The following is a 20,923-nucleotide window of genomic DNA, read 5'->3' as shown; positions in this document are numbered from 1 at the left end:
TGCAAATATTTGATATTGTTCAAGATGTTCTTCTGACCATAAATAAATAACTATATTCTAAATAATTCATCATGTTTAAAATGACCAAATCATTGGCACAGCCAATGGAAATTCACTTACATCATGATTAGAAAGCTGTGTCTCTGCATTTTCCATCAGAAGCATTGACCTCGAGAACATTGTGTTCTCTACATCATCTAGCCAGGCAGAGGTGGCTGTAACTGCTGAATATAACTGTTGTTCTATCTGCATGTATTTCTCTTCCATTAAACCTGCAACCTGCATAGACAAAATCAAAATACTTTACAATAGTTACATTTCTAAATGTCCAATGGCAAAAATATTTATTTCCATTTGGTGAATTAGTATTACCGGAGCATTCTCCACAGTCTGGCTGAATTCACTGTATAATGCCATGGCTGTAGACTTGTCCTTAACCTGGGCCTCTCTTTTATAGAGAGGAGAAGAGGTGTTTACACGAGCAGCCCTGGAATAAAACTGGAAAAAAAAAAAAAATCACCACAAGCTTTGCTGTGCTGCCCTACAGTTATTCAAAATAGACTAATGGCAGTTACTAGGGGTGGCACGGTACATGAAAAACACCCGAACCGTTCGGTTCGCTTGTCTCGGTTCGGTTCGTGTGTGCGATGTAGCCCGTGGTCGGTTTAGCCTCAGACAGTTTCGCATGAACATACATAAAGACAGTAAAAGTTGAGTAAGGAGTGCTGCAGAAATGGCAAGTGGAGGAGATAATGAAGGCTGCACGGAGTTGGCGGATGCGCCCGCGCCGTTCAAATCCGGTGTGTGGGAACATTTTGGATTTCATGTTACTTACGATGACAACGGAAATAAAACAGTAGATAGAACTGGGACTGTGTGCAAGCATTGTGCAAAATGCATTCAATATGCTAATGGCAACACTTCTAATATGACAGTTTATTTGAGAAGACATCACGCCATTGTGTCGATACAAACTACACAAACAGGAGAGAGCCGGTTAGGAAACAACTTCTACTGTCCGCAGCATTTAAGCAGCCTCTCAGTGATAAGTCGGACAGGGCAATAGCCATAAATAAAGCATTAGGGATGTTTATAGCAAAAGATATGCAACCGTGCAGCGTGAATGAGTGTGAAGGATTTCGTCAGCCGACACTTTTTTTTTTTTGCCAAATAAACGAAAAGCATGTCATCATCAATGTCTTCTCTCTTGCTGTATCAAAATCTCACCTAGCTTTTACTCAGAGATGGTCCAAATAATGTGCTTAAAGTCAAGTTAAATTCAATTAGTGCATGATTACATTACAAAAATGTTAATACTGTATCCTAAACTGTGGATAATTAAGCTAATAAGCTATATATCAAATGCTGACGAAAATTTCTGTAGTGTTGAAGATTAAAAGAAAAAATAACAACAAGAACCGTACAGAACCGAAAACCGTGACCCTAAAACCGTGATACGAACCGAACTGTGGGTTTTGTGAACCGTGCCACCCCTAGCAGTTACAGATATTTATTTATGATTATAGAAGGATCATCGTACTGGCTGCTTGGTATCCTGCTCCAAAGTGCTCTGCAGAAGCTGTAGCTTGGTGGTCAAGTCTTTTCTCAGACTTTCCCATCTCTGTCTCCTCTGTCCCAATGCAGTTTGACTCTCATGCTCCAGTTCTGGACTGAGTACCTCACAAACACTGTAAATTTCACATAGATAAACAAATTATCTTTTCTGTCTTTTACAGTGAATCATACTAAATCAATAATCATACTAATCATATTTAGTAAATGTGCCATCTGAAAATGTGCTCTGAAATGTTTTACAGTTTTAAAACTGCAAATTTGCAGTTCATATGGCCACAGACATTAAAGACATTAGATTGGTCAGATTGGTATTGCAGTCAAAGTCAATTTTCTGAGAACTGACCTAGCACTGCTGGGTGAAGCCTGCCGGTTGAGGATCTCTTCACCATGGCTAGCTACAGATTTTAGCAGCTTTTTCTGCTCTGCCAGATGCTCCTCAAGTTCCTAGTTCCACAGGAAATAAGATATATCTATTAAAATATTTATCTACTTTTTAACGTGTTCTAGGTAATGCTGCTAGCAAGGTGGATTGTAAGACTATTCAAGTGAGAAATACATTTTTTACCCTGAATAAAACAATAAAATAAAACCTAATCATGCAATGTGATTTCTAATGAGAACATTATATTATAACAAACATTACATTATAACAGAAAATGCAGTGTACCCTCTGTCGCCGCAGGCTGTCCTGTTGGTGCTGGTTCCTTGTGGAGTGGGCATGTGCCAGCCAGTCCTGCACATTAGGACTCTGAGAGAGACTAGACTCTGATTCACTATCAGATTGCTCCTGTAGTGATCCCTGTAAAACAAAAATCATATAGCATTGAAATCAATTTTACTATAATTATTTGCTAAAAAACAAATCAAAATCTCTAAGAGTATAAAACACTAATAGCAAAAGACAAAAATTTGAAATCTGCCAAAAGATTTACAGACAATTAAAGGATATCTTACTTTCTTGCCCCTAAAGATTCCACAAGAGCATCAATTACTATATAACTATAAAACAAGAGCAAATAATGCAGAACAATTCAGTTCTCCTGGTCTGGGGCCTGGAACGGAGAAGGATAGAATGCCTGTAATCTTACGAGTTGTGGGACGACCGAGGGCACCTTGGGGATGTAACCCGTACGGGTTGGGTTAGGGTTACGCTGTCTTAATTGAAAGGTGCTCAGACAGAGCCCCCAAAACAATGGCCAGGTCCCACCCAGGCACACTAGGTCGTACCAGGGGCCTCAACCTCTGGGTGCCACCGAGAAAACGCATTACCATCGGGTCTTTGCCCAGAGATTGCCTGGCCACGGGGGCGTGATAAGCCGAAATGGTGGACGAGTAGACTTTTAGGGTGGACGGAGCCAACCCCCTGGTGAACCGTCTCTGGAGGAAATCCAGCACTGAACCAACTGGGCAGTGGACTGGATACAGCTAGTGGTGCTCACACCACAAGCAGAACAGCTACCTGGGACTCCCAGTGCAGGGCCTAGAGATATAAACCAGGGATCTCTCCAAACATCTAAGGCATGCAGGCATCGCCACGTGACCTTGATGGTGTGGAGTGGGTTGCCCCTCCATGAAAACCCACAGGTCCTGAGCAACCACTGAAGGGGTCTCATGTACAGCAGGCCAAGTGGAATCACACTGGACGCAGCTGCCATAAGCCCTAGCAGTTTCTGGAACTGCTTGACAGTGAGAGGCTGCCTTTCTCTGAACTTCCTGACAGCCATAAGGATGGCCACAATGCGGGCAGGAGCAAGCTATGCACGCAAAGTAGTCGAATCCCATATGACACCGAAATAGGTGGTTCTTTGTAATGGAGAAAGCACACTCTTTCCGGCGTTCGGCCGAAACCCCAATGCCTTCATGTGGGCAAGAACGACATCTCGATGCCGGACTGCCAACTGCTCTGATTGACCTAGGATCAACCAATCGTCGATGTAGTCCACACATTTTGTGAAATTACGGGGTGAGAGGGGAAGGCCAAACAGAAGAATTGGTAAGTCGGGCCAAAAAAGGCTTAACCCATGACCTGGAAACCTTGGTGTTCTGACACGGGTGTCAGAAAGCGCTCATCTAATTTACTAGATGAAAGCACTGTCTGCTCATGAGCCGGCCAAGTTATATCGAGCTTGGCTCAGAGAAAGAGAGGCGAAACTGCATGCGCTCATCACAGGGGGAAGTATTCGCAAAAAGGCGTGCTTCCGAAGCCTGCGAGTGAGCACTGGACTGAGCAGGTGAGGTTGGAGATAGGGACATGCCTGTCTTGAAACCCTCTGCAAGGTCCAGCTGCGAACCCCAGGAGCTAGCACGGAGCTCTGCCTCGACGAGAGCGGGGCCAGACCCTCGAGGAGCTAGGGCACCCTCCTCGAAGAGTGCCCAGCGGGAGAGGAGCGAGCACAAAGACATGCGTGCACACTGAATTTATAGTGGGGGCAAGGAGGAGCGCACAGCCGGAAAGTGTGCTTCACTTTTTTGATTGCTTCCATATTTTTTTTATTTATTTTTTTTTAGACAATCTGACATACAACACAAACACACAGAGCACTTCGTGAACAAACAGAAGCTGCCACTGCCTTCACTCTATACTTTCTGGTCTTGACGTCACCCCGCTGGTGACCGCCAGTGTCCAATTTTTGACTGATTAAACACATTATTTCAGAGCGTGAACACTCATTCCCAAAGCGTTTTGACGCAGCCCGAGTTTCTGAATAGAAACTACATTTATTCCAATCCTTATGTAACATTTAACTCCATAAGAAAGGAGTCATTTCAGCCAATCACTCCTCAGTAAACATCGACAACATGTATTTCATTTTTCCAGTTGCTAATTGCTGTAAGTGCCTTTATTTTAGAAGCAGTAAGATCAGATTACATTCAAAGTATTCGAAGTTTACCTGAATATTTATTTGTTTGTCTTGTAGCATCCGCTGGAGCTCCACGAGGCTGCCCTTCAGAGTCCGCAAATTCCTGGCTAACTGCTCAGCTTCATCTCTGGTCTCAGGCCGACTTTCCAGCAGCAGAGATTCACTGTGCAAGGAGAGCTCAGAGAGAACAAGCACTTTCTCTTCAATCTCCAACAGCATGTTCTGAAACAGCAACAAGAGAGATGCCAATTCAAACATGATTCTGCCTTCTAATCTGCAGAGAACTGTGGCTAGTGATGCTTGGAATTTTTAATTTTCTAATGTTAACCTAGGTCTTTATTCTCTTGAAGACAGCACATTATTTGTAATCTCTTACATCCCATTCTCTAAAAACAGTTTGCTTTTTTCAATTTTTTATTTTGTGCTATCAACAGACAGCTAGGAATCAGCAGTGTTGCCCAACTGAGTAAAATCCTATTTGTTTGTATCCTTCAGCCACTCCCTATAATGTAGGTACACTTTCTCCCACCCCTTTAATCCAATGAAGGGTATCTTGCTGCACAAAGCTAGGGTTGGGCAATTTTGCAGGCAGCTCCAATCAAAGCACAGGAATCCACTAATCACCTAAAAGCTGCTTGAGCCACCAGTGACAATTATACTGAGGCATATGCATAATCTGCTTTACCATTGTGCTACAGCTGCTTAGGTATTCTAATATTAGCGTTTACTTACTAGTACCTTAAACCACTATTATAACTGTGTGGAACCATTAGAGTAAAGATAGATAGATAAATAAATCAATCAATCAATCCAGCCATAATAAATGTGTGGCAAGTAGTTAATGTTCTAACCTGGCAGTCTGAGAGCTGCTCATTCATGTCTAAACCCTGAGGGGTGGAGCTGAACATACTGCGTGCACTTAGCAACCATTGGTCAAGCTCGTCCACTTGGTTGAGATAGAGTTGTAAGGCCTTCTCTTGCTGCTGTTTCTCAAGACGATCACTCAAACGCTCCTGATGAACAAACAACCCGTCCAGGCTTTTTAGACATTCAACTCCAAGAATATAATTTAATGTTGCACAATATACTGGATGGTACATTGTGTTACATTGCAGAAAACAGATAGTGACAGCAATAAAATGAAAAAAGGATCCATTGATTTATAGTACTTGTATACCTCTAGAAGCTGCTGTTTTCCAGAGGCTTTCATTTGGATGGTGGCCATACGATCAGATATCACAGTAAGAGTGGATTGCATGGCTAGCTGTTCAGCTGTGTTAGAGTCTACCATCTCCGAGATCAGATCATCTGCAAAGTCTGATTGCAACTCATCTATGTCATCCTGAAGCCTGGTAATGTCTCCTATGAGATTCTGAAAGTCACATCAAAAATGAACAATGATTAAATGAACACTTCACAAGCACTAGAAAAACTCTATGACCTCTGATTAATGTTTAAAATAGGCTTATAACCAGAAAAAAAGCAATTTTCCCCTAAAATATATTAAACCCATCATTATTTGGAATAGTCCTCATCCGTGCAGCTCTCCTTTACCTGGTGCAGGATAATTTGTCTGCCTGGGCTGAGGTCATGCAAAGGAGGCTCATTTAGGCAGCCCTCAATAGACTCCATCTTCATGGAAATGGACTGTAAAGAGCTTTGGTATCGCTGTTGTCTCTCCAGAGCCTCATAAAGTGTCTTCTGCTTTTCGCTGATCTATAATATTGATGAAAATTAAATTAAAATGTCCAAAGCCTCAGCCTAATCTATCTACCACTTAATCTCATGCATCACATACCACATTCTTCAGTGTCTCCCATGAACGCTGAAGGTCATCTAGCTTAGCCACAGACTCAAGAGTCGGATCATACAACTCCTGTATAGGAGCTCTAACAAGAGTAGCTCGGCCCATGGACATCTACATGCAAACCATGAACAGTAAACAAATTAATAAACACTTAATATATGCAATGCTAAATACTAATTAGCAATCAAAACATGCTATAATCAGAGTACCATGCTAGTTGAAGCCTCATCATTAGTGATAGGCGAGTGGGGACGACAGAGCGGCGTGGAAATCTCGCTGTTTGTGCCTTCTTCACCAGACTCCTCAGTGACTGGGGACAAGTAGCTGTGACTGTGACCAGGTGTTACCTAACATCACAAAGTGCAAGAACAGTTAGAAAGAAAAAGGTAAAGTGTAGGTTTCCTCCAGTACAAGTTAAGAAAAAATGTAACGATTTATCATTACCATAGATGATTGTGTCTTTCCAGTCCTGTCTAGTTCCTGTGCTTCCTCAGTCAGGTCTTCTGTATCTCTCACAGTCAGCAGCATGGTGGCATGCTTGGCTTTCACTGTTAACATTTTACACTTAGAGTTTAACGATGCAATCTGCTCCTGGTATCCTTTGATTTTCTGAGCCAGCTCCTGTTTAGCAAAGAGGGAAAAGCTCCAGTTGTAGAGTACAAATTATGTCATGCCCTTCTGCCTTGTGTTATATATGCTAACCTCATGGTGGCGTATCTGGCTCTGCAGCTCCTGGATATTACTGGTGGGAACAGGTCGGTCTTGAATGGCCCGGTGAGAATCCTCAATGAGTCCCTGCAAATGCTGTACTTCTTGCTCATACTGCTCATACTGAACCACTGCCTCCTGACAAAGACATTTAAAAAATAAAATTAATAATGATGTCACTATGCCAAGATCTTAGCCTGTATATTTCTCTTTGGTATAAGTAACTCTTTCCAACAAGTCTTTCAGTATGACCTTTGCAATTATTACAGCTCATTAACTACAAAAGTTGAAGTCAGACCAACCGCAATATGAAGCTTTTCTAAATCAATAAACCATTAAGTGAAAGGCCAATTAATCAATCTGAAACATCAAGGAAAAGTTTAACAGTAATAAAATTACTTGCTTTATTGTTCTACAGCTGAAAATGTCCTCCTGAGATAATCACAATATGCTTACTAAGCTACCACTGTGAGTAATATAAATAATATCACTATGCAATATTTTTGTGCATTACAATATATATCTATATTTAATGCAACTAAATCTACATCTAAGTCTAAGCTTCAGAAAATACTTTTAGATCAAGCAGAACTGTCCCATACCTGAAGAATGTTGCATTGTTGGATGGCAGTGTGCTGCAGCTGGCTGGCTTCCTGCTGCAAGTTAAGAGCTGTACGACAGATAGACAGGCTGTTTACCACCTCCTCTGGCATGCGTAGTGCACTTTGACAGGTCTGCACGGCTTCCACCTGCTGCTTAAAGTTCTCCATGTCTGACAAGAGGTGCTACAAAAGAACACCAAACATTAGGATACACTAGTTCATCCCCTACATTTAAACTATTTGCATATTAGGTAGATTTTTGGCCTGCTTTAAACATTATTTCTGTTTAAAGTGATGTGATGTGAAATCTAAATACGATTATGCAATTTTTTAACCGACGATTTTGTTTTGCACTGAAAGACTCTCACACAAAAAGAAAAATCTTAAAATATATGTTTCAAACTGTTACCAGTTCTTAATTAATGTCATTCAGATTTGCCACTATTAAATGTAAGGAATAAAGCCCAGAATGTGAAACCAAAATCACATAATTCTTTAGAATAATTTTATATTAATACACCCATAAAACTCAAAGTTTAAAGGTGAAATTATAGCAGAAATATAATAGTTTATTAAATAATAACAGTATGATTTTAAACTTACATGTATAAATTTGGAACGGAAAATTGTGCAAATTTTTGCTGAACAATATTTTAAAGATATGTATGGACTATTTTAGAGTATGATCATCTGCAGTGCTAAATTAATTTAAGTTGAACTTAAGGAAGGAAATATTACCTGTCTCTGAGTCAGCTGTTCTTTGAGACTCAGGCGTGCTAGCTCAGGAGACGTGAGGGTTGCCTGGACCTGCTCCAGAGCCATATGCAAGGCTTTTACCTCACTCTCAAACTTTTCCATGTCCTGATGAACAAAATTTTATACATGATCAACTCATGCAAATGCTACATTAAAACAAAGCTGAAATTAAAACAATGTTTTATAAAATGGAAAAAAAAATCATTGATCTCCAGAACTATTGATATATTTGATCAAAATCTTTCAATAAAATATTGAATAAATGGAAACTTATTTGACCAATTTATTGTAACAAAATGCAACCCTTACCAAGAACATGTATTTTATCCATAATCGTTTCAACACACACTTACCAAGAGTACCAGTAATACCAGTGCTGCCTATTAATATAACTGCCAAACAGAAATGTAAATCAGGACAATCTACCGTAGCAGCTTCCTGTAGACTCTGTAATCGTGATTTGATGGCCTGCTCCAGTTCCTCTGTGTGGCGACTCAGCTCTGCCACCTGCTGGCCCATGGCTTCCACCTGCAGACACTCAGACAACAATTCCACCTTCTCCTGCATAGCTTCCAGATCACCATGGAGCTCCCTAGATTCATGCAACACAGACTGCAGGACCAGGGAAAATGCATTACTTCACTATAATTAAATATTAATAATCATCTATTAAAAAAGCAAGTTTTTCTGTGTAAAATTTGCACTATTTGTGTGATGTAGTGTACCTGATACATTCTGATCTGCTCCTGCAAGTTAGAGGAGGAGTTCCACATGATGTTGGACTTAACTAAGCTTTGTGCTCGTTCTGTCCACTTCACTATAAACTCAAGCATCTCATTGTACTCATCTAGATGTGCGTCAGCCTAATGAACAGATACATATAAGTTATGAATAATTTATCATGACCCAATAATTACCTATGAAGAATAAAACAGAAATGGCATGCTAGTTTATCTATATATAATTTCTCTGCAAAATGTATTTTATTTTATGCATTTTACACAAGACCAATACAATTGTTATGATTATAATGATCACTACCTTCTTTAGCCAAATTGTTCTGTACTCTGCTAAACGGACAGTGTGATGGTGGATCTCTCCTAACTTAGTAATACTATCGCTTAGTTGTTTGGACAAAATTGGATGACGTCGACCAAGGTCCTGCACAGCAGCAATTAGTTCAGCCAGTGTTCTACCACAGCTCTCCAGTTCAACACCAAAACCCTGCATGAAGCATTAAGAAATAAATAGGGTAGAATTTGACAGTGTTTAGCAAGAGATGGAATAAAAACAGGCAAGTTCATTTAAACTTACTTGAGCTTCTTCTTTAGCTTGATCAATATCAGTGGCCTTTTCTTTAAGCGTTGTAGAAATGCTTTTCATTTTCTCAGAAACATCACTGATCCTTGAATTGAATTCCTCTTTAATAGCTCTAGTCTTCTGAATGTCTCTTTCCTTGGCTTGGATCTTAAAAAATAATGTGGCAATTTAAGAAATAAGACCACAGAAGGACAATTTTATAAAGAAAAAAAGAGCTGTGCAAACTATATTAAAGATGCTATTTTTGTACCTGATCTTCAATTGAGCCTAGGGCCAAAGCAACCTCTGCCAACTGCATAGAGATCTCTGAAGGTAGGATAGTGTACAAGTCCAGATATTTGCTCTGCTGTTGCTCTGCAATTTTATCCACGTTCTGACGATGTGCTATAAGTTCTCCATGCATTGCCTAAGAAAAGAGAAAAGATACCAATCCACATCGTGTCAGTTAAATAGCTACACAACTATATACATAGATGTATATGCAAATGTGCAATGTGAAATCTGTTCCAGAAGTGTCACCTCTAGCTCCTGTGTGAGAATATCCATATCAGTTGTGGGATTGAGCAAGAGCTCTCTAGAATCCTGAATCCAGCTTTTTACCAAGCTCAGTCCTCTCTCCACTTCCTCTCTATCTTTCAGTTCCTGCTGCACACGTGCTCTGCCTGTTTTGGACTTTTGTAAGAGACTGGCAAAAAAGAAAACACATTTACAAATTAGCAGCTAATACACCTCAACTAAATATTTGAAACATTTGGTAAACAACTACCTTTCAAACTGATCTTGCACCACTTTAATCTCCTTCAAACTAGGCAGCTGGTCAAGATCAGTGGTTGGCACTGAGACTTCCACATCATGTAACAAGCTGAGGGCATGCTGCCGCAGGAGTGTGAGAGAGGACAGTTCCCGCTCCAGGTCCTGAGTGACCAGCTCATGCTGATCTTGAATGGACTGAAGTGTGGCTTTAGAGGCTTTTTCAACCGAACATTCAGGAACTCGATCCTGTAGTTCTTCTGCTACAGCCTTCAATTTAACAATCTAGGAAAGGTAAGGAAATAGTCCATTTCACTTCAATGTAATTTGTAATTAATAACAACATATCCAGTATATATAATTATTGTGTATGTCTATATTATTATGTATTATTAATTACATTTACAGTAACTATTTTGCGCATATAAATGTTCACCTTCTCCCTGAAAGTTCTCCATTCATGAGCTGTGTCCTCTAGCACCCTCTCTTGACCTCTAGCCATGCTTCGCAGCCTAGTATAGCGCTGCCATACTGTGGTCATAGAGCGACTAATAGTGGCCTTGCTGGTATCACTGCCAATTAGCTCCAACTGAGATGCTTGCTCCTCCAGGCCTGTCAGCTTCTCTTGGAATCCATTCACCATGGACACCAATGACTGTAAAAAAAACCCAGAAAATATAGACTTGTCAAATAGAATATTATTTTTAGAATACTGAATAATTTAGTTTAACAGGTTCTTTCTACCTTATGACTTTTGAGTTTCTCTTCTGCCTCCTGAATAGTTGCTGCCTTGGCTGTAGAGAACTCAGTCAGTTTCTTTTCTGCCTCATTCATCAGATCAATAACTGTCTGCCGGGCCTCTTGATAGGTCTTCCATTGTTCTACACAGCTGACAATAGCATTGAAAAGAACCAATCCTTTGTTTTCATACACATCATTTATTACACATCTTACAGGAAATAATGTATGATAGTCACATTTTTACCCTTTACTATGCTATATTTATATTTATTATATGAATGCTAGTTGTCTTGATCAATTATCCTTCAAGATTTGCTTTTAGAATGCAGCTTAGCAGAATGCATTTAAATCTACATTTCACAATTGTAAACACCTGAGAATGAATTAGAACACACTGGTATTAGCTGACCCGATAACTATATTTGTTTTCCCATATGAAGATAAAAAATAATGAAGACCAGTAATGCTCACTCAACAAGCTGGCAAAAAACCATACACTAGACGTAATATATTGTACCTGTTCAAAACATCCTGATGACACTGAAGCTGGTCTCTAACCTCTACTCCTCTTTGCTGAGCAGACTCCACACTTTGTCGCAGCTGTTCTTTTGCTGTGTGGTTCACCAGACTCTCCAGTTGAGGTGGGAGTGCCTCAAGTTCCTGCAGAACACTGAGGAAGTCTTGCTCAGTTGCCATTATATCCTCCTGCTGCCGAAGACATTCTTCATAGTTCTCTACATCCACTCCCAGACTGGCCTGCTGCAGAAACCCTACAGCATCTTCAAGCCACTCACATGCTGCTTGCATCCGTGAATGGTACTTCTGACACAAAGCCAGGGCTTGTTCTAGAGTAAGCTGAAAACACAAATTTGGAGAAACAAATATATAAACACTCTAAATTTCAGGGTAGAGCAATAAACAGATATAAGTATAGTAGGATTAAAATTAGGTCATAGTAAAATTTAGAATTATCTTTGACTTGCCTGCTTAGAATTCAGAGCTTGTTGGACATCAGCTTCCAGCTTTGCCATTTCTTGCAGACTAGAATCCACATGAGCTGGAATAAGTTCATTAGCACTGGTGTACTTTTGTTTTTCCCTGTTGCTCAGTGCAGCCACAATCCTCAGTTGAGACTGCACCTCTTCCTGCATGATCTGCTGCTTTCTAATCTCTTCCTGAACCTTTTCCACCTTCATATCCACAACAACAGCACACCCAAGCTCATCTCTGACTTGCTGAAGCCAAGTCAACGTCCGCTTTACTTCAGTCTCAAAATCTTTACTTTGCACAAATCTGTTCTCACACTCCACTATCAGCTCCCCAACAGCTGTCTGAAGAGACTGAAGTTCCTCTTGCCAGGATAACACCCGCTGCTTAGAGGCCTCATGGGCAGCTGGGTCCATGTGAGAAGCAAGGTTTCCCATCTGCTCCATGAGCCGGGAGAGGTGAGAGCTGGCTCCCTGAAGACTGGCAGCCAAGGCATGATAATTTTTCAGTCTCTCTTCAGCTGACTGGGTCTCAGCATTGACTTTGACAAGCTGCTCTTTTGTAGCCTTCAACTCAGAGTCAACCTGCATGGCCATAGCTTGGTGGTCTTCAAATGACTCCAAAGTGTCATCTAGGTGTTCTACCTTCTGTTCAATCAGCCTCTTAAGACCATTATAGAGACTGACAAGTTGTGCCATTTCTTCAGGCTGCCATGGCTGACCAGTGCTGCGAAAGCCCTCTTTTTTCTGATTGAGCTCACTAACAGCCTGGCCAAGATTTGTCAATTCCTCAAGCAGTGCTTTGTAATCATGCTGCAAACTGATGACCTGCTCTGTCTGCAAACCAACAGGCTGAGTACCAAGATTATGAAACTGTTCCTCAAGCTCTTTCAATGCTTTGTGGGTTATATCAATGAACGAAGAATACTCCTGACGGGCAAGAATGGCTTGTTGTATTTTCTCCTGTTTTTCTTTTGCTAGTGCTAAGATGTTGTTGTATTGTTGTGGAAGGCCATTAAGTTTCTCATCTAAGTAGCAGTGGTCAACCTCATTGAGGGTGGGCAAAATTTCTTGACCTGTTCTTTGGACAATGAGAAGGAGATTTTCATATTCTGCTGCTTGCTCCAATATTTGTTGGTATTTTATGAGCTGTACCTTGAGTTCTGCATCTCCATTCATTAGGTTTATTTCAGGAAATGTCACAATATCTGCTTGTTTCAACCACTGACAGGTTTTCTCTAAATCTGCCTTAAAGTATTTTCTAGTTACCAGTACCTCTCTAGTTCCTGTAGTCTTTGATTACACCTTTGCAAAGCTACTTCAAAGCTGTTCTGCAATTCTTGTAGCTTGGTTAGCATCTCAGCCTTCTCATCCTCAGTAGCATCTTTCATCAGATCTCTGCCTTGGGACCATAAGGAAGTTAGCTCACTCTGGTAAGCTCTTAGGCTACTTTGGATGTTTCTGCAGGTCCTCACCTGCTTAGCCAAATCATCTGGTAAAAGGGCTATGTAGTCATCAGAATGTGCTTTCTTTTCATTCTGTTGAACCCAAGTGATAGCCCGACTCACCGCAAGCAGGAACTGAGTCCTCTCTGTAAAAGCCTTGCTCAGGTTTTTCCTTCTCTGGGCCACTTTAATACTCAATGATTCTACCTCAGCCTTGGTCTCTGAGATAAGCTGCTGCAATCGCTGCCTTTCATTTAAGCCTAAGTGTGCTAAAACTCTGTCTGAATCACTTTTGGCTTGTGCCAGTAGTAGCTGCTTTGCTTCAAGCTCACTGCAAATGCTAAGGTGATCAAATAGGAAGCTCTGTGCTACCTCTGGTGGTGGGCTCATTTTCATGGCCTCAGACAAAGCAGGCCTCTGTTCCTCAGCCCACTCTCTAGCCTCTTTTAGTCGGGCTTCAACTTGAGTCATATCCTCAAGTGTTAGGATAGAGTCCTGAATCTTTCTCTCAATGAGACTTTCTAGATGAGCCCAGCGCTGCTCGAAGTGGCTGATCTGTTCTTTCACCAGCTCTTTATCATCCAGGTTTAAGTGATACATCACTTTCTGCTTCTGGTCTTTAAGATCCTCAAGCATGCTCTTCCTTTCTTTGAGGACAACAGAGAGTTTCCGGAGAGTCTCCAGATGTTCAGATGAGCTCTCAGCTTCAGTTCTAAACCATTTAGTGTAAAAACAAATAATGTTATGTTGTGTTCTGCATTGTTGAACACTGCATTACCAATCCAATCCAATAAGCACAGTTTAAAACAATGTAATAGGAGCCCACCTGGCTAGGTTGTCCCATTCCTTGGAAACCTGCTCGAATAAAGCTTCCATTGCACAGATGCAGTCATGGTACTCTCTTGTTCTCATCAAATCCTCTTCCCTCTGGGCTTGAAGCTTATTGGCCTCATTACATAACTCCAGCCATGCATGACTCAGCCGATTAAGCTCAGCGTGTTCTGGAGAAGGCCTGCCTTCTGTCAGCTTACTTACATACTCTGTCATTGTAGTCAATGTACACTGTCTGCTCTGCAACTGCTCACCAAATTCCTAAAGAAAATCACAGGTAAATGATAAATGTGGCAGTAAATTAAATCCCATACATTAAAGTTTAGAAGTAGTTTGACAGCAACATAATTTATTAAATGTTTATATTTGGATTGTTTTGGCTGTATACTCAATTACTTTAAATTTTAAACAATGCCTAAGAGTAATAATGTCAAGATTTTTCCTACTTTGGCTTGATCAAGCATGTTCTGAGCAATCTTGGGCTCCAGCTCAGCAGGTCTCCTAGAAAGGCTATGCAGTTGTTGTTCCAAATCTTGAAAGAGTGTAGAGAGCTCCTGCTTTTGTTCCTTAATTTCCCTCCAGCAATCTGACAGCTGTTGAGCTTTAGTAATCCTCTCTTCAAACTATGACATTGCAAAAAGAGACAGCAGGATAGCAGCAGCTACATTAAATAATTATAAAGGTATTAAATCAAGTTAAAATACATTTAAATGACCAAACTCACCATGGTTTTGATCTCCTGGATCTTAGTAGCTGTAGCTCTCACTGCTTCATCAGATAAATCACACACTGAGCAAACAAGATCAAGATAGGTGCTAGCCTGCTCCTGCAGAGCCCTTAAGTGCTTTACCTGCAAACAATAGTATCAAGAAAACAAAAAAGAAGTTAAGCCTTTGAGAAAATAAATATCTGGTGTATACATTCTCTTTGTTTTTTCACCAACCTGTTTTAGTGCTTCTTGAAGGCCAAAGGGGGTCTGTGAATGTAGCTGTGTTTCCTCTTGGACAGTGGAGAGCCAAGTCTCACATTGCTGCAGAGTGTCCTGATGACTAACATGCTTCTGTAGCTCCCGGTCAAGACTCTGAAACACCTGATGTGGTACAGGCTCAGTGTTTAGAAAAAGATACGTATACTTCCAGTACTTATTTACATATCTATTTACAATGTGAGAAAAACAATGTGTTTCTATCAATGCAACCATAGTCCAGTTCTGGGTAATTTACAGAATTTTATATTTTTGAGAATGACAGCTTCTATCAATAATAGAGAAAATATTTTTATTTATTCATCCACTTTTGAAAGATATAATACAATTTGGTTGGGTGTAAAAGAGTGTAAAAGGAATGAATGATGGTGATACTAACCCGTTGTGCGGTACTGCAGATAGCTGAATAGCTGTCTTTAGTTCCTTGTTGGTGAGCCTGAATCTGCTGGCTGAGCTTGGCCTGAACTTGCTCTGAACAGTGACTGACTAGACTGTCTCCTTTCTCCTTCAGTCTTATCAAAGACTCTTCAAAGCTAGCTATCTCCTCCATTATGGCCTGAAAAATAAAATACTATAGGTCCATCATTACAGTAGTACAGTGGAATCCGCTTATCTCGACCTCGGTTACCATGACAACCCTATTAAGTCGACGTTTTTGAAGTGGAACCGCCAAATTCTCGCTTTTTCTAAGCATTTTTTATCGGTTATGTCGACTTTTTTATGTTGCCGAACCCTAATATCTCGAGCACAAGGGGGAAAAAATTTGCCATTTAACGTCGGTTATCTCGGTGCAGCCGCAGAAGAACTCGCGGAAGTGTCGGAAAAATCAAGCCTTACAGATGCTACAGGTGTTGTATTGTATACTGGTGAATCTCTGCTGTTAGTTAGTGCTAGTGTTCGTAGTGTTAGTAGGGGCGCGGCTTTGGGAAGAAAAGCGCAGCCGTTGAGAGAGTGCCGGTGGGAAGACACGTACCGGGATACGCATGAACGATAACAACGACCGCCGTGAACCAACATATACCAACAATAACGGACAGTGAGAGTGTGGAAGTTTAAATAGGAGCTGGTGATGATGCTAAACGAGCACCATATGTGCGTGATTGAAGCCGAGAGCTTCAGAGAAAGCGGCCGAGAAAGCACCTGACACGCTGAAGGGGGCCGAAGGGGGCGTGGCAGGTGGATTCCTGACAGATAAACATGTACTGTATGTATTTTTATAGCATGCCTTCATCTAACAAATCGCGGCAACGCTGTTGTGTAAAAAAACCCTTCAAAAACACGTGCATGCACATTCTCATTTTTAACGCACATCATGTACATAAAGAAATTTCAAGCATGTTAATATATTGCCGCCATTTTGATTTTCGTTTATCTCGATCATCGGTTACCTCGATGCTTTTTGTCGACCCCCTAGGACATCAACATAACCGGGTTCCACTGTAATTTTATTTAAGTTAGCTAGAACTGGCAGTGGGGTAAAACCCATAACAACATTATAGTATGCAGTCATTTATCTCACCTTGATTTTCTATTATAATGTCATTTTTTTTATTAGCCAGTTTGGATATATATATCATTTTCACTAGTTTAGGATACACTAATATTTACATATATATATATATATATATATATCAGAACAATCTGAATGAGTTTATATATACTGAGAGCCATAGCCAGTATCTGTGCACATCATACATTTGCCAGTACATAGTCATTCTCAATATATTTAAAAAGTGTACCTTGTGTCGTGCCAGTTGTTGTGTGGCCATCTCTAGATTGCCACTTTGCATAGAATCAGAGTTAACCAGTCTACTAGACATCTGTAGCAACCATTTCTCCACTTCTTGTAGTTCACTGTTATAGTCTTCATGCTCTTTCACCCCCTCTGTCAATTTCTGTACATGAGCCTAAAACAACAGAACATCCATTGCACATTTTAGCATTTACCACACTTTTTTATTTTATCTGTATTATAACATTTAATGCTAGATATTTATGCCATCTAATGGAAGTACCTTAACTTTGCTGCATAGATCTTGATAATCGTTTTGTAGCTTGATCATATTCTCACGGATAGACGGATCATGTACTATTTCAAGCAGAGCTTCTCCTTTCTCAATGACAGACTTCACAGATGACTCATGAGATTGCATAGTTTGTTGGATTGTCTAATAGGAAATAAAAAACATAAATACAAGTACTGATCTACAAGTCTGTGTCTGTTTTCCAATCCCAGTTTCCAAATCTGAGATTTGCAAATATGATAAACTTATATTTTATTCATAAAAAATGTAAAACATATAATTGAAATGTTACATTTTAAGGAAAAAAATTATTCAATTTTTTAATTTGATGACTATAACACTTCCAAAAAAGTTGGGACAGGATCCAACTCGCTTAAAGGTCCTGGGTGTTTTTTGCCATATTTTCCTTTTTGTGATGTGTCAAATGTTTTAAATTGGTGAAGTTCTAGACTGCAGACAGGCCATTTCAGCACTCATTCTCTTCTATTACGAAGCTATGCTGATGAAGCTATTTAGGCCTTCCCTGAAGAAGACATCTTGATGAAAGTATATGTTGCTCTAAAACAGTTTTTTTAAATTTCAGTACTGATGGTGCTCTTCCAGATGTGAAAGCTGTCCATTACATAGGCACTAATGCACCCCAAACCATCAGACATACAGGCTTTTAAACTAAGCACTGATAAAAAAGCTGGATGGTCTCTCTTCTCTTTAGTCTGGAAAACAGTGTCCATGGTTTCGAAAAAGAATTTCATATTTGGATTTGTCTGACAACAGAACAGTTTTCAAACACCGCCTCAGTTAATTTTAAAAAGCTTTAATCCATAGACAAGAGTTTCTGGATCATGTTTACATATGGCTTCTTCTGCATGACAGAATGACAGCATGACAGAACTTTAATCTGCATCTGTGGATGGCACAGCGAACACTGTTTACAGACAATGATTTCTGCAAATGTTACTGAGCCCATGCAGTGATTTCCATTACAGGAATATTCATAGATGTTTTAATGCAGTGCCACCTGAGGGCATAACATTTCTGCTTTGTCCCATATTTGTGGCACATGACATTTTTTCCATATTGTATGAATCTTTTAATATTATGTACCATAGGTGATTTGATTATTCTGAAATTATTCCAAAACAGTAGATTTTTCATTCTGAGAGACCTCTCTAGATTTTTCTTTTTTTTTTATATCCAATGATGTTACTGACTTATTATCAATTTACCTAATTAGTTGAAATATGTTCCTCTAGTTGTTTCTTTTTAGTGACATTTAGTTTTCCAACTTTTTGTTGCCCATGTCCCATCTTTTCTTAGATGTGCTACGGCCACTAAATTTAAAATTAACTTATTGTTTTCCCTAAAATAGTACACTTCCTCAGTTTAAACATTAGATTTGTTTTTAATGTTCTATTGTAAATAAAAAATGGATTTATGAAATTCTTAAATCATTGCATTCTGCTTTTGTTTACATTTCTCACAGCATCTTTAGTGATTGTACATATGGTACATAAAACATGATGAAACTTACTTTGTACTTAGCTAACTGGGCCTTTTTTTGGTATAGTTCAGCTTTAAGTTCCACAGAGGAGACCAGAAGGGGTTTCATCTCATTAAGCCACTGGGTCTGTGCCTTATACTTGTCTAAAAAGTCTTTAGACAGCTGAATACACTTCTCCTGAGCACTGAGCTCACCCCGCAGAGCTCCCATTAGCCCGTCTAGCTGGGAGAGACGGCCATTTATCTCTTCTTTTAGTTTTTCTGCTTCTGACTCCTCCAGGAATGCCATAGCTCGCTCTGTCTTCTCCCGCATAGTCTTCAGGAAAGAATGCCCCAGCTCCATGTCACACTGCAAAACCTAAATAATCAGAATATAGCGTTATCATAATCTCTCTTTTAAACATGCTACTATAGAAGTAAAAATGTTATTTGCCATACCTCTAATTTTTTCATTTTCCTTTCCATGGTAACACAATCAATAACATTAATGTTAATGGCCACACTGCTAAAGTTCTTATGTGCTGTGTTCAGCCAGTCAGAAAAAGTACCGAAGATGCTATGGGCTTCTTCAATACCAGACACTTCCTCCTTCAGTTGTTTAATTGTCTCCTATATGACAAAAGCAAGAGCTATATGAAGAAAACTATGTGTACTGTATGAGTATGTACACGTGTGCATATATATATATATATATATATATATATATATATATATATATATATATATATATATATATATATATATATATATATTTATATCTTACCAGTAGGTGCAGAAGCAGGGCATGGTAGCGTGAGGTAAGTTGTGTAGCCCTAGTACTGACACGACTGCTAATATGTGTTTCTTCTAAGACTTGCTGGGCCAGGGTACTTAAACCCTCAATTTCCTCCTGGTAGGCCAGGACTTCCTCATGCCATCCCTGTGTGACACAATAAACATGCTGTCAATATTTAGACAAAATTAAGATTTAACCTAAGGCCCAAAAACATCGGCATCATTAAAAGACAAAGTGGCTTCACAAACCTTCAGCAGCTCTAGCTGGGCTTCCTTGGTAGCTTTATCAGAACGCCTGCAACATCGCAGCTGACCTTTATTCTCCATTCCCTTTAACCAGGTATCAAGGCGCTGGAACTTTTGCTCCATCTGACGTAGCTTGGCTATAGCACTGTTTAGCTGAGCTCTTGTTTCAGACAATTGGGCCTGGTAAGAGCCCCACTCCTGCTGCACTGTCTCCAGGGTGCGGTCCTCTAACTGGGGTATTCCCCATGGGATAACCTGCTCTCGACTCACCAGTACCGTGTTTAGCAGAGCCTGTCCCTGGGTGCAATTCACTTGCAGTTCCTATAGAGGATCAAATATATTCGATTCTGTGAGGGATTCTATCACATAAGACATTAGTCCAAGTTTCTGTCTGAAGTCTGATAAAAACGTTTAATATTGTTTATAATAGAAAGAGTATAAACTATTATTGATTAACTACGTTATTATTAAAAATTGTAATAAAAAAAGTTCCATTATTTGAGCCTAGAAAAATGGCATGTATTTGTGTTCTCACTTGTAGTTTGTGTAGAGTTTCCTCCAAAGTATCAATATCTCCCTCTAGCTGGGTGCAGCAACTTAGTTTCTCCTGCTGCTGCTCCAACCAGTCCTTAAACTCATTCAGATTGTTCTGATATTCCTGATGACCTGTCAGCAACTCCTCTGCCTTTCCTACTGCTGCCTGAATAAAAGGAATACCAGATGTTTCTTGTTAATTTTAACAGGCACTGATGTATCTTGTTTTGTGATTGAGATGTGTGCTTATGTATGTACCTGGGCCCTTTCTTTAATATTCTTGTACTGCTCTTGCAAATCTTGAATCTCCAACTGGGTAACATAGTGCTCAGCCATGTTGGACCCCTTTACATAGATGGTGTCCAGGACAGAGCTGTGGCTCAGAACATCCTCATATAGCAACTACAAAAAAGTCAGAATTTTATATCTAAAGCAGAATTGAAAGAATGATATAATAAAGCAAACTACTATCAGCAGT

The 20,923-nt window shown here is 39.9% G+C and overlaps 1 protein-coding gene across 1 annotated transcript in view; it reads right to left on the bottom strand.

The window, feature by feature from the left end:
* Positions 1-20,923, bottom strand: part of syne1b (spectrin repeat containing, nuclear envelope 1b) — an 82,236-nt gene that overhangs the window by 20,754 nt on the left and 40,559 nt on the right. The window contains 40 exon segments of the mRNA XM_046855724.1: positions 121-279; positions 373-498; positions 1,541-1,688; positions 1,919-2,019; positions 2,243-2,374; positions 4,467-4,658; positions 5,288-5,449; positions 5,614-5,808; positions 5,991-6,152; positions 6,235-6,354; positions 6,453-6,590; positions 6,688-6,864; positions 6,946-7,089; positions 7,554-7,736; positions 8,292-8,414; positions 8,736-8,921; positions 9,035-9,172; positions 9,351-9,533; positions 9,624-9,776; positions 9,880-10,035; positions 10,149-10,314; positions 10,396-10,664; positions 10,816-11,034; positions 11,124-11,268; positions 11,638-11,975; positions 12,104-13,383; positions 13,386-14,263; positions 14,378-14,643; positions 14,829-15,005; positions 15,107-15,232; positions 15,326-15,472; positions 15,747-15,923; positions 17,107-17,274; positions 17,383-17,535; positions 18,923-19,249; positions 19,330-19,500; positions 19,655-19,810; positions 19,915-20,232; positions 20,447-20,611; positions 20,704-20,847. Of these exon segments, the coding sequence (XP_046711680.1) occupies positions 121-279; positions 373-498; positions 1,541-1,688; positions 1,919-2,019; positions 2,243-2,374; positions 4,467-4,658; positions 5,288-5,449; positions 5,614-5,808; positions 5,991-6,152; positions 6,235-6,354; positions 6,453-6,590; positions 6,688-6,864; positions 6,946-7,089; positions 7,554-7,736; positions 8,292-8,414; positions 8,736-8,921; positions 9,035-9,172; positions 9,351-9,533; positions 9,624-9,776; positions 9,880-10,035; positions 10,149-10,314; positions 10,396-10,664; positions 10,816-11,034; positions 11,124-11,268; positions 11,638-11,975; positions 12,104-13,383; positions 13,386-14,263; positions 14,378-14,643; positions 14,829-15,005; positions 15,107-15,232; positions 15,326-15,472; positions 15,747-15,923; positions 17,107-17,274; positions 17,383-17,535; positions 18,923-19,249; positions 19,330-19,500; positions 19,655-19,810; positions 19,915-20,232; positions 20,447-20,611; positions 20,704-20,847 (8,868 nt within the window).

The sequence above is a fragment of the Silurus meridionalis genome, chromosome 8 (assembly GCF_014805685.1).
Source record: "Silurus meridionalis isolate SWU-2019-XX chromosome 8, ASM1480568v1, whole genome shotgun sequence".
Taxonomy (NCBI): Eukaryota; Metazoa; Chordata; class Actinopteri; order Siluriformes; family Siluridae; genus Silurus; species Silurus meridionalis.
This window is presented reverse-complemented; position numbering and strand designations above follow the sequence as displayed.